The sequence below is a fragment of the Mastigoproctus giganteus genome, chromosome 9, assembly GCF_048544385.1.
Source record: "Mastigoproctus giganteus isolate SK-2022 chromosome 9, ASM4854438v1, whole genome shotgun sequence".
Classification (NCBI taxonomy): domain Eukaryota; kingdom Metazoa; phylum Arthropoda; class Arachnida; order Uropygi; family Thelyphonidae; genus Mastigoproctus; species Mastigoproctus giganteus.
Window position 1 is genome coordinate 207,825,055 of NC_143583.1, and position 13,659 is coordinate 207,838,713.

The 13,659-nt window shown below is 36.8% G+C and overlaps 1 protein-coding gene across 1 annotated transcript in view; it reads left to right on the top strand.

Annotated features, from left to right (window-relative positions):
* LOC150081078 (uncharacterized) overlaps window positions 1-13,659 on the top strand; it is a 117,011-nt gene that overhangs the window by 67,196 nt on the left and 36,156 nt on the right. The window contains exons 5-6 of the mRNA XM_090381104.1: window positions 120-179; window positions 13,406-13,506. Coding sequence (XP_090237230.1) covers window positions 120-179; window positions 13,406-13,506 — 161 coding nt within the window. The remainder of the gene's footprint in view (window positions 1-119; window positions 180-13,405; window positions 13,507-13,659) is intronic.

The following is a 13,659-nucleotide window of genomic DNA, read 5'->3' on the forward strand; positions in this document are numbered from 1 at the left end:
TATTTGATCCTATTGTTTGTGTTAACTGCATAGCATTGCTTAAATTATTAAGAATTCATTACTCTGTTATTCTGAAAATTGAATGAAGGGTATATTTAGAAATTTTATTGTTTCTTTAGTTAATATAAGAAGAAACCCAAAATATGAAGAGGGTGATGTTCTTTTACCTTTTAAAATGGGTATGTATAGATATATATATTTATTTTGTATTCTGCTGAAGATTTTTATATAGTTTCTAAAAGTTAAAATTTTAATTACCACCTGTATGGCCGTAGGTGATAAGTGTTCCATGGTCAAGTGATTTCTGTGTGTTCCTCAAAGTGTTATCTCCAAAGAACCTTTACATGAATATATTATATTTTGTATCAACTACTATTTTCTTTATTTATAAATTAGTGTAGCTTTTTTGCACTACAAGAAGTAGGCAATGGCCCAGAAAGGAAAGCTACCTTTCTGTTTCTGTTTCACACTTACATTTAGCTTCCAACTGGACATACTTTAGCAACAGATCTCTCCATTTGTTCTCCAGTACTGGTTCCGACCATAGAGTGGTATGTTATAAATGACCTTATGGGCAGTGATCACTTCCCAATCGTATGCAAGGTATTGATAGCACAGGCTCCTCTAACTGAACCATGCAGGAAATGGAAATTTGCCCAAGCAAACTGGGCAAAATTTCAGTCATCAGTCTCTTTCAATGAGAAAAAAATCCATCTCCAGGCTATTGATGAAGGGACAGATTACATCATGTCACATCTACTAAATGTGGGCAAGGATACAATACCATTATCAAATCCCCTGTGCTGAATTATAATTATTGGTGGAATGAGCAATGCACAAAAGCAAAAAAATAAAGTGTGGAATTAGTTTTGGCAATATCCAACCACTGCCAATCCGATAAATTATAAGAAATTAAGGGCAAAAGCATGTTTCATACAAAGGCAAGCCAAAAAAGAATCGTGGACCTGTTTCGCATCAACAGTTAACAGAAACACTGATAGCAAAATAATTTGAAAAAAAAATTAGACAGCTTTCTGGTAAGTTTCCAACCATACCTTCTCCAGTCCTCTCCTAGAATGGGCGAGATTTATCTAGTCCCTCGGATATAGCTAATGCTTTGGCCTATACTTTTGCTGAAATCTCAGCAACATCAGCTTATACTACAAGGAATTAAAAACAGTAGAGAACAGCATTCTATTAACTTCCAAACTGCCCTCATTCTACTGTATAGCAAACCTCTGCAATATTCCGAACTTTTGCATGCCATTAAAACAGCTCACAATGGTGCTGCCAGACCAGATGGAATCTATTATGTCATGCCGCAACATCTTGATGGAAAATCTTTGTGCCTCCTCCTGGTCGGCCCCGGGTGCCAAGCGTTCCGTGGCCAAGCGATCTCAGTGCGTTTCAAAAAGCGAGCTATCTAAAGAGGTTTTGCCATTATATATATTCTGTTTATTTCCGAATACCGTTTTTCTCATTTTATACTTAAGTAGCTCTTTCGTTCTACAAGTAGTAGGCAAAGGCCCAGAAAGGAAAGAAACCTTTCTGTTTCGTTTTCTTTATTACTAACACAACTAATAGCCGCTTGGTCACCTCGTGGCACTGCTCCTGCCTCCCCGTGGCGGGGCCGGTAACCTGGGTGGTAAAGACAAACCCCCAGGGCCAAAAGGAGCTGACATGGATATAAGTGACTATCCACCATTAGAGCTCTCGGGTTCGAGATCAGAAATTCCTGACAACGACCGGGACTCCAATCGTCCGAAGAGACTAAGGACGGAAAATCAGAATAATGACGTGCCAGCATTTCTTATAATGCACTCATTATCCACGCAACCTGTTGGCAAACTATCGCCTTTTCTAATACAGAAATGTTTAGAATCGGTTTGTGGATCTCCTAAAATGGTTAAGCGTCTCCAATCTGGAGACCTTCTAATTGAAACTTCTAAGACAACTCACTCAGAGAAGCTGTTAAAATTAACATCATTTAACAGTATTCCAGTGTCAGTTACGCCCCATAACACTCTTAACACCTCTAGAGGCGTTATCAGCGAATGGGACTTACTATCAGTGTCAGAAGAAGAGATAATACAAGAACTCAGGGAACAAAAAGTGACTCATGCGCGGAGAATAATGACCAAAAAAGATGGGAACCTACTACCAACCAGGTCCGTCATTTTGACATTTAGTACTCCGACTCTTCCATCTTCTGTTAAAGCAGGTTATTTAAACTGCAAGATTCGGCCATACATCCCAAATCCCATTCGCTGCTTTAAGTGCCAGAAGTATGGCCATTCTCAGACGGCATGCCGAGGCGATGCTGTGTGTCCTATTTGTGGCTCTAAGGAGCATTCCCAAGGAGACTGTACAGCTGCCACTCCTAGTTGCCCTAACTGTAAAGGAAGCCATCCTGCCTTTTCTAAAGCATGTGACCTTTGGAAAACAGGCAAACAAATCCAGAAATATAAAGTGGAACATAAAGTCACATACCCTGAAGCAAGGAAGCAAATACTGTTAACCATGCCTAGCCGATCATACGCATCGGTCTCTAAAAACAGCCGGTCAATTTCAACTCAAACAGATGTCTCCATAGAACCAAACATTTCATTTGCCACCTGGGCCAAAACTATGCTAACGTGCAATAAAAAATCTACAGTTAATGAAACCAGCAACACGCCAATCAGTATCCCAACTGATGCCATCTCAACCTTGCCCGAAAGAACAAAATCTGTTAGCGTTGAAAATCAAAAGACAATGAAACCATGTTATAGCAACATTCAAATGGAAGTTCAGTCAGAGGACGAAGACACAGTCCTAGAATTACATGCCAATGACACCATGGATACAGGACGCCCAACCTTTCCCAAAAATGAAAAATCAAAACTAAGCAGGCAGAAACCTCAGAAAAAACAGTCAGATCAATCTTCGTCAAATAAACCCAAGCAATGAACAAATTCCTACAATGGAATTGCAGAGGATTACGCAGTAATATAGGTGACCTGAATGATTTACTCATACAAACTAATGCATTAGGAGTATGCTTACAGGAAACATTTTTATCACCAAAAGTTTCACTCAATTTCAAAAACTATACTATGTTTAGGCGAGACAGGGATTCTGACTCTTCTTCTCGTGGAGGGGTAGGTATTCTTGTCAAAACTACCATACCATCAAGACATCTCCAACTAGTAACCTCCCTAGAAGTTGTAGCGGTTCGGATAGCAATGGGAATATCATTAACCCTTGCATCTATTTATATACCACCTAATTACCCTTGTTCCCAGGCTGAACTTGACAACCTTTTAACACAACTGCCACCTCCTGTCTGTTTACTCGGTGATTTCAACGGTCACCATCCATTGTGGGGATCCTCCACTATGGATAAGAGAGGCCAATTAATTGAAACATTCCTAGATAACCATAATCTGACTGTATTAAACACTGGCTCTCCAACTCATGTTCAATTACCTACAGGTACAACCTCTGCCATAGATTTATCTATCTGTTCAGCATCTCTTTTTCCAAGTATGGAATGGTTGGTGTTGAACGATCCATTCCACAGTGACCATTTTCCCATCATCAGCTCAATTCAAACACAGGTCGTATCATGCCCGAAAGCCCGTTTATTTTGGAATTTCCACAAAGCAGACTGGAAAAACTACTCTACTTGTGTCCTACTAAACAAATAGTATGTACAGCAACAACATATTGATGACGTAACCGAACACATTACCAGCCATATATTATCAGCAGCCGAAATTTCGATTCCAATATCCAAACAGAGCAAGCGGGTACACCAAAACCATTGGTGGAATCAAGACTGTACCATAGCGAAAGTAGAAAAAAACCGTGCTTGGAACCAATTTCGCAAATTCCCCACTACCGCCAACCTTATAGTTTACAAAAAACTGAGAGCCAAAGCAAGACAAATTAGGAAAAAAGCAAAACGTGACTCCTGGATTAAATTCGCCTCAACTATTAACAAAAATACTGACACTCGAATTATCTGGAAAAAAATACAAGCTCTGAATGGAAAATTTCTACCGTTACATTCTCCAATAATACAGTGGAATGGGCAAGACCTATCTTCTCCTACTGACATCGCAAATGCTTTAGCAGAATCTTTCTATAATATTTCCGCCTCTACCACTTATGCGACTGCTTTTCAGAGAATTAAAACTAATGAAGAACGTAAAAAGTTGAACTTTTCCACTAATCTCCCACTTCCATATAACCAGCCCTTTATCATAGCTGAACTCAAAGAATCCTTGAGTAAATCTCCAAATAGTGCACCAGGACCAGACGGCATTCACTACAGAATGCTTAAACATTTGTGTGAAGCTGATCTGTACACACTATTGCTATTTTATAACAGGATCTTCTCAGAAAACACATATCCTCTCTCATGGCGTCATTCCTATATTTGTGCAATACCAAAACCAGGAAAAGATACCTCTCAAGTTCAAAATTACAGACCAATATCATTGACCAGCTGTTTGGGCAAGATCTTCGAAAGGATGGTGCATAAGAGACTCACCTGGATTCTAGACTCCCAAAATCTGCTTTCTGATCACCAATATGGCTTCCGCAAAAACAGGTCCACCCTAGATTTACTTGTCAAAATTGAATCCAACATACGTAACGCCTTCATCAGGAGACAACATTTAGTTATGGTCAACCTAGATATTCAGAAAGCATTCGACACCACATGGCGTTATGGTATTATCAAAGATATGCATCAGTTAGGGTTGAGAGGCTATCTACCTCAAATTATTCAGAATTTTTTAAAGTTACGTACCTTTCAAGTCAGATATCAAAACTTCCTATCAATATCTCATATTCAAGAAGAGGGTGTCCCACAGGGTTCAATACTGAGTCCAACGCTATTTGCAGTTAGGGTCAACAATATATTGGAAGATCTTCCAAAAACTATTGAAGTATATATGTATGCAGATGACCTCACCATATCGTGCCAATCACAAAATATGAATGCCATCGAAAGGCAGTTACAGATTACTCTAAACAGAATAGAATCGTGGACTTTAAGCAATGGATACCATCTTGCTGAACAGAAATCCACTACCACTCATTTCTGCAAACTCCGGTCATTTCATCCTGATCCTGAGTTAAAGATAAAAAATGTGTCGGTTCCTCTGGTTAACACTGTCCGCTTTCTTGGCCTGGTTCTAGATAGAAAACTGAACTTTCAAGCACATGTGGCCTATCTTCGAACTATCTGCTTGAAGAAATTGAATATCCTTCGGTGTGTGTCATCCATGTCATGGGGCGCTGATCGGCATACTCTTATCCATATTTATAGAGCTCTCATCAGGTCCCGTTTGGACTACGGTTCTCCAGTGTATGACTCTGCAAGGAAGAGTACCTTAGAGCGATTAAATACCATCCAGCACAGTGCCCTTCGAGTTTCTCTAGGGGCTTTCAGAACCTCCCCAATCCAGAGTCTTTACATTGAAGCCCATGAACCTCCCTTACACCTTCGGAGGAAAACATTGCTCTTGATGTATGCCGCAAAAATCCGCAGTCTTCCCTCTCACCCGAATTGGAGATGTCTGTACAATACCGAATGGGACTCATTGTACAACAGTAAACCAAATGAAAACAGACCTGCTGCACTTAGACTTAAAGAACTAACTGAAACGTGGAATATTGAAATCGGCAATATATATCAGGACATAACACCGCCTGATCCACCGTGGACAAATATCCCTGCAATTTTCAATGAATATTTCCAACAGTGGGGAAAGAACACCTTGTGTCCCTTCAATATCGCACAGTTACATGAAGCTCACTCTGCTTCTAATTCACAGGCCTGTAAGATCTATACAGACGGATCAAAAACTGAGACCCAAGTAGGCGCTGCGGCGATCTTTCCATCATTCACCGCTTCTGTCTCATTACCTGTAGGATGCAGTATCTTCACTGCTGAGCTTTATGCTATTAACTTGGCTCTAGCGCACATTACTCAACTTCTAATTTCGTCTGCCTTAATATACACTGACTCGCTCAGTGCTGTCTCTGCCATAAATAGTAATACCAACTCCTCTCACCCTGTAATAAAACAAATCCATTCTAAATTACTTATGTGTAATAAATCAAACCAAACTGTGACTTTCTGCTGGATTCCAGGTCATTCTGGGATAGCAGGAAATGAAAGAGCAGATCTTGCAGCCAAACAACCAGATAATTCTCTTTTGCAGACTTTTCAAACTCCATATACTGATTATAAGTATATTATCCGTAAAGCATGTTATAACAGCTGGTCATTAATCTGGAAAGGTCATCCAGGAAATAAACTGTACCAAATAAAACCGGAACCAAAACTGTGGCACTCCAGCTTCCAGAAAAGCAGACGAGAAGAAACAATTTTAGGAAGGCTCAGAATTGGGCATACTCATCTCACACACCTGTATCTATTAACTAACGACAGCGCTCCCCAATGTACATCATGTCAAGTACAACTGACCATTCGCCATTTGTTAGTGGACTGTCCCCATTTTCAAAACATCCGCTTAGACACTTTTAAATCAATTACTAATATGCAGAGATCAATAAATTTAATGCAGATTCTGGGAGATGAGCCTAATAAAAAAGAACTATTTACTTTCCTAAACCGGATAGGAATATATCATAAAATATAGTTATTTATTTCATATTCACCATTAGAAAGACACAATATGGCCCAAGTAGCCTATGTGTCGTTAAACCCAACAGCAACAACAACAATCCTCCTGGTCTTTTACAACTGTACTTTTTTAGAAGATGTTTATCCAGCTTCTTGGCATCACTCTATTGTTTGGCGTTCCTGATGCCTGGAAAAGATCCAACCCCCATAGCTATTGACTAATATCTCTGTCAAGCCGCCTCAACAAAATCCTTGAAAAAATTGTCCACAGTAGACTCTTCTGGATCATTGAGTCACAACATCTAATGAGCCAAAGTCAACATGGCTTTCGACAAAACTGGTCATGCTTGGATCTCATGATCAAGGCTGAATTTGCCATTCGCAATGCCTTTTCGTTAAACATGAACATCTAGTAATGGTTTCGATAGATATAGGGAAGGCTTTTGACACTGCGTGCGGCATGCATGGCATACTTAGTGATCTTCATTCTCTCGGTCTTTGGGGCAACCTTCCCATATTTGTTCAGAATTTTCTGCACACTAGATCATTTCAAGTAATATACCAACATGCCCACTTTGCAGCATTCATTCAGGAAGAAGGTATTCCACAGGGATCAGTACTGTGTGGCACTCATTTTGCTCTTAGAATCGATTCCATCACTAAACAGCTTCCAAACACAGTTGAGTTATACCTTATTATCATTATTATTATATTATTTCTCCCTGATTGGGGTTTCCACCTCATGATGAGTATTGCTACCAGGGTGGTTGTTGTTATGTCTTGTGTTACATAACAAAATAATTAATGTATGTTATATAACATACATTAATTACTTTGTGGATGTGATTCTGATTTATAAAATTTTGCAGTATATTGATATATTGCTGAATTACTCTCATTTCGTTATACTTGCTTGCATTAGCTGTCTTATGCATAAATTAGTAGTGTTCATTATTAATTAAAACTTTTATTCTAAAGGTAATATTTCAATAGCACTTTGTACAAGGCCGCTTTCATATAAATACTTCAAATGAAAGAATTTCACCTTTGTAATATGATTAAGAAATCAGTTAAGACTAAAAGTCATATTTCGTGGATACATTTTTCCTCTGCTTCTTCGGTTATTGTAATGTTGCTGCTGCATCATCACAAAAAAATGCCAAAATGACCATCACTCTGATCACCAGTTTGCTCTTTTTCTTTCTTTTTTTTGTAATAATGTAGTAATGGAATTGTGATTGTAGAAGCAGCAGCAGAGGAGAAAACATCCAAGAAACATAACACCAAGATTCTAAACTTCACACAGGTGGAAGTGCTTTAATTTCAAGTACAGTTGGACTCGTATATAATAAAATTGATTGTTCACTTGGAAAAATTCGTTAAACAGAAATTTCATTATAAAGAAAACTGACCTTTCCAACAATGAAAATTTCTGTAATTCAACATTCAGAAATATAGTAAAAGATGGGAAATAAATTAGAAATAAGTGGGAATGAATAAAATTTCTAACATTTTAAAACAATTTATTAATACATGCATATTAAGAAATGACTACTTACATGATCTTCATAACATAATAGCACACTTTTAAGAATTATTTCATAAAATATTTGGTTATTTTTTTGTTGAACACCAAATTTTACTGTACATTTCATAAAAATTTGCATTTGTTTAAACTTAAAAATATATTTTCGTCACACTGAAGGCTTCCACGCACGGTTTCAAATGCTGCCAAATTTTGTGTTTTTGAAGGTTTAATATTGCCACCATTTTCATCCAACTCATCAATATTGTCACTAGTTCTTTGAATATACTCCACAATGTTGGAGTCACTCAGGTATTCAGCTGCTATGGCATCATTATCAACTCCTAAAAATTCATCAAGAAAAATTTCTCCACTGATCCAACCTTTCACATGGAGTTCTTTCCAAGATTGCCCATTATCTTGTAGTATTTCATCCCTCTCATTACTGTCAGTTGGTATTTTAGAAAACCTGCTTTTGCAAAACAGTTCTTAATCATTGTTTCCATCACATCGTGACTCCACATTTAGCCAAATGATATACACATCTGCAAATATATAACAGAATTTATAGGTTGGTTGCTTTCTGTTCTCAGTATAAATTTTTTTCAGTAGTGGACTTTCAAATTCTTGATAATGCTTTGATCCATTGGCTGCAATTTAGGCAAGGTATTTAGAGGGAAGAAAACGAGTTCGCACTTAAGTTTCAAAATTACCGAGTGAAGGCGTGCAGGGCAGTTGTTGACAATCATCACAAATTTTTCTGTTTCCTTTCGTTATCTTTCTATTTAAATTTTAAATACACTGTTCAGAAATTTTACGTCATCCAAGATTTTTTGTTTTAATTGTAGTCCAACTCTAACGATTTTACTCATTTGAAACCTCATGGTGGTTTACTTTTATCTATTACCAAAAACTTAAGTTTTTCATTACCAGCCATATTTGCACCAACTAAGACTAATTCTCTGCTTCCTATTTTTACAAGTCAGTGTCTTGCAAATTTAATAAAACAAAAAAGAAATGTTCGACCAACATGTAAATAGAATTATTTATTCAATTTTTTTTATCTTGTGCGCAGGAAAAATTACAAAAATTTCAAAATTATAAAATTACAAAAGGGAGAGAAGACAGGCATAATTGTTAGCAAGTTTTACCTTTCAAGCATTATTGCCAGAATTAACTCTCCAGCTGATAAGCATGCCGCTGCAGAAGTTGAGGGTTGTGGAGATTTGGAAGGGGTTTTTTCTACCACATCTCAAAATTTCTCTGCAGCTGCAGAATCAGCACTGGCAACTTCACTGCATACTTTAATGTTTTGGAAACCAGCGCGATGCTTGAACCTATTAAACCACCCGTTGCTTGCTATGAACTTGGCTTGGGGTTCGCCATAGTTATCCTTAATATCTTCATAAATATGTCTTGCTTTTGCTTGAATGGCCATTGGACTCAGGAGTACTTGCTTTTGAATCTGATTTTCCATCCATATTATTAATAGCTTTTTCATCTTTGATATAGCACCTGAACGCTGTTTTGTGATCACTATTGATCTTAAAAGCGTTGATCCTTTAACATGTTCTTTTATATGTGCACTGTCCCTTAAAATAGTATTCACTGTTGAAGCAGCGAGACCTAATTCTGTGCAATAGATGACATACTTTGTCCTGTTTCGTACTTCTTAATTAATCATCTTCATTTCTAAATCAATTTTGTTTAGTTTCTTAGCACTCCTAGCACTTGCACGTGCATTGTAATAAGTAAATAGGAATGAGGAGAAGATTCTGAAAATTTACTCTGACTACAAACACGTTATTGATCGCAGTGGGAAACATCACTGGCAGCAGCAATGGCAAGTACTTACCACTAACAAATTGCATCAGATTAAATTATTACTCCAGCCATGGAAATCCAGCATTCAGAAAAATAGGCGCGATGAAGTGATACTTGCTAGGTTAAGGATAGGACACACGTATTTCAGTCACTCTTATCTTTTGCGAGGAGAAGATCCCCCCCCTATGCCCTATCTGTCACACACAACAAACAATAGAACACGTACTGATTACTTGTCCAGCTTTTGCAGATGATCGCCGAAACTCCTTCAAAGAGCTAAACAAACATCACCCTCTCACTCTCAAAACCATACTGGAAGATAGAAAAAATATAGCAGATGTTTTTCAGTTCCTCAAGAAAATAAATTACTATAATCAAATATAAAACTAAGTATTATCTATTACTCTTGGAAATTATTAGCAGCAATATACCAATTAGAACAAAACCGATAAATTAAATCTTACAGGCGCATTTTAGCCACAGTAGCTCTTGCGCCAAGAACTCTTAAATCAAATCAAAATCAAAATCTGAAAATTTATTTATGTTTTTTATATGATTGAAGATGAAGTGGTACTCATTTTACCATAATACCATAATGTAAAAACCCACAGAATTCTAGTTATCAGTATTATCGTAAATGCAATAAGATCGAGTTTACTACCCGTTTGTAATAGATTGCACTAACAGAATAGCTCAATAAACCTGAAAGTGCAAATTGTTTTTTTTTTTTTGATTGTTTTATGGTAATGACCTCCAGGAAATGTGTTTTTGAAAAATATCACAAAGGCGTTCAAAATTGATTCTTATAAAGGAACATATGATAACAATGAAAGTGTAGTGCAATTTCAGTTTTGAAACTGACCTTTTAGAGAAATGAACAGTTTCGTTGTAAAACGAAAATTTCTACTTCCGAGGTCTTGGAACAAATTACCAAAAAAGCCACTGTGTTATTGGGTTCACAATATGATATTTTCACAATACCTCCATTTATTCCTACCAGCTAGCAAAAACTTATGTAAAGTCGAATTTCCACAAGTCGAGTATTACATGAGCCAGGGAGTGGCTGTATATGAATCCACCTTTTCAATTACTGCTCCTTCAATGATTATATCCCCTACTGTGGTATACTTGTTCATCATTACTTTTGTTTTAGCCATATTCATCTTTAGTCTGAAATCCTTACTAACTGTGGATAACTGATTAAGATTTTCCTCTAATTCTTTGGGATCATTGCTTATGATCACAATGTCATCTGCAAATGAAAAATGGTTTTGGTAATCTCCATTCACATTCTGCAACCAGTCTAATCTTCTGAATGCTTCCACAAGGGCAGCAGTAAACAACTTCACCTCCGGGTCGAACTCCTTTCTCAATTTTAAATTTTCTACTGCCTTTGTCTGGTCTAATAAAGGAGGTAGCATTCTCATATGTTTTCTTCAAAATCATAATTTATGGGGTACCTACGCCTTGTCTTTCCAGTGCCCGAAACATTGCCTTATGCTGTATGGAGTCAAATGCCAGGTGTAATGGTGTTTTATATTCATTTGCTTTCTCCATTAGCTGCAATATTACATGAAGGTGATCCATAGTTGAGAATCATGTCCTAAAGCCAGCTTGCTCTTTCAGTTCATTTGCATCAAGTATTCTTTCTGATCTGTTAGCAATGACCCTTGTGAAGAACTTGTAGATGTGGGATAACAAGCTAATTAGTCTATAATTTCCAGTTTCTGATTTATCTCCTTTCTTGTGCAGCAAAATTATGATTGCATTATTCCATTTCTTAGGCGTCATGTCTTTCCTAATGTATTTTGTGAAGAGTCTTACCAGTTTCTGTGTAATGTCTCTTCCTCCTAATTTTAATGAATCTACAGTAACTTCTTCACTCAAGGATTTCTTATCCTTCATTTTCTTCAATGCATGTTGTACCTCATCAGGAAGGATATTGGGTATGTTGTATTTGTTGCTAGTTCGTGATCCATCTTCTCTGCTGCTGTCATCATGCTTATTTAATTCTTTATGGTATTCTGCTATTTATAAGTACCCCATTGGTATTCTTCAGTTTCATTATCATTAGTCTTTCTGTATTACTGCTCATGGCTGCTGATTTAAGTCCTTTCTTTTCCCTTAATGCTTGCTCTACTTTTCTTGTTTTAAATCTTATGTCCTTTCTAATGGCTTTGCATAACTCAGTATACAGAATTTTGTCATGACAAGTGTTTCTTGACTGATTTTTTTCCTTCTTTGGATTTCTTTTTTTATGCTCATAGTCCTCCATATCTTTTTTCAAAATTATTTATTTCTTAAGTGTACAATCTTTGATTACAGCTTCACTTTCACTAGAAATAACTTTTTTGTGTAAGCCTTGGTGCTTTTTAAATTTTTCCAGCCAACCAGAACTGGCTTGGAATGTTTTATGTACTAGAAAAGGTGTGTACTCCATAGCCTTTTCTTTTCCTAATGGCCCTAATATCAGCATATTTTGGATCGAATTAATTCACCCACTTAAAAACGGCTTCATCTGTATCTTTATACAGGCATAATTTCACATGCTTCCAACCGGGTCCCATTTCCTCAAATGGTTTGAGAATCAAAACTAGTTTTTCAGAATGGTTGACACACTACTGGCCGGGATACCAAATTTTAAAGCGATTCGGTTTTTTTTTAACACCCTGATCTACACTGTTAATCACTTCCACCTTTTTCCGTACACTCTAGGAGTTTCTGTTAGACATTATAAGGTAGCTTTCACAGCAGCTAAAACAAAACTGATTTAGGGACCACTTGTACCTACGTTGTAAACAGAGACAGGTGAAAGTGTGAAGGGCTCATTTCTGCAAAACAACAGGTGAATTTCCAGGATAAGGGAAAATAACACTCTTCTAGTTCTCTAATAGGGTGCCTACAGCAGAAAACAAGTTGACCAGAGCCAATGTCCACATTGGGAATATGCCTTAATCTTTTCCAGTGGCCATAGACACATATATAGTTTACCAGCGCAATTTCTCAGTTCAGTAGAAGTGACTGTATAGGTTTTATGGGCACCACTAAATTGTGGAATGTTTTTGCTCTTAATTCTTTTAGCTCTTAATTCATGCTTTCTACAGCATCTCTATTTGCTAAAGGCCAGAGGTGCGAAAAATGCATACCCAGGTCTCTCGAAATCAGCTAATTATATGGAAATTTTGTATGTTATGCAGGAACTATTTTCAATGTAATGATTTAAGGGAAATCAAAACAATTCTAAATATACTAAATAGAAATATTTGCTGTATGGAAGTTTGTTAAAGAGAGGTCTGACTATATTTAAATTTCAATTAAATGTTTTCATCATTAAGAATGTGGGTTTTTTGATTATGTCATATGACAGCTTTATTACCATACTTATATAATTATGCATTAAAATATTTTTAAAGGATGGACACGGGAAATTGTACACAGAAGTAAAAGGCAGAAATCCAAGAATGTAAATGTGCCAAGTGATATCTATTATTATGATCCGTCTGGAAAAAAACTGGTAAGTTATATACCTATTTATACCGAGATCAAATGAAAACTTTTATCATGTGAATTTCCTTTTTAGTTTTGAAACATGGCTTATTGGTGCATGATTTAATTTATTTCTAATATGCTCAATATCAGAAATTTTGCCCTGTCCAAAAAGAGTTAA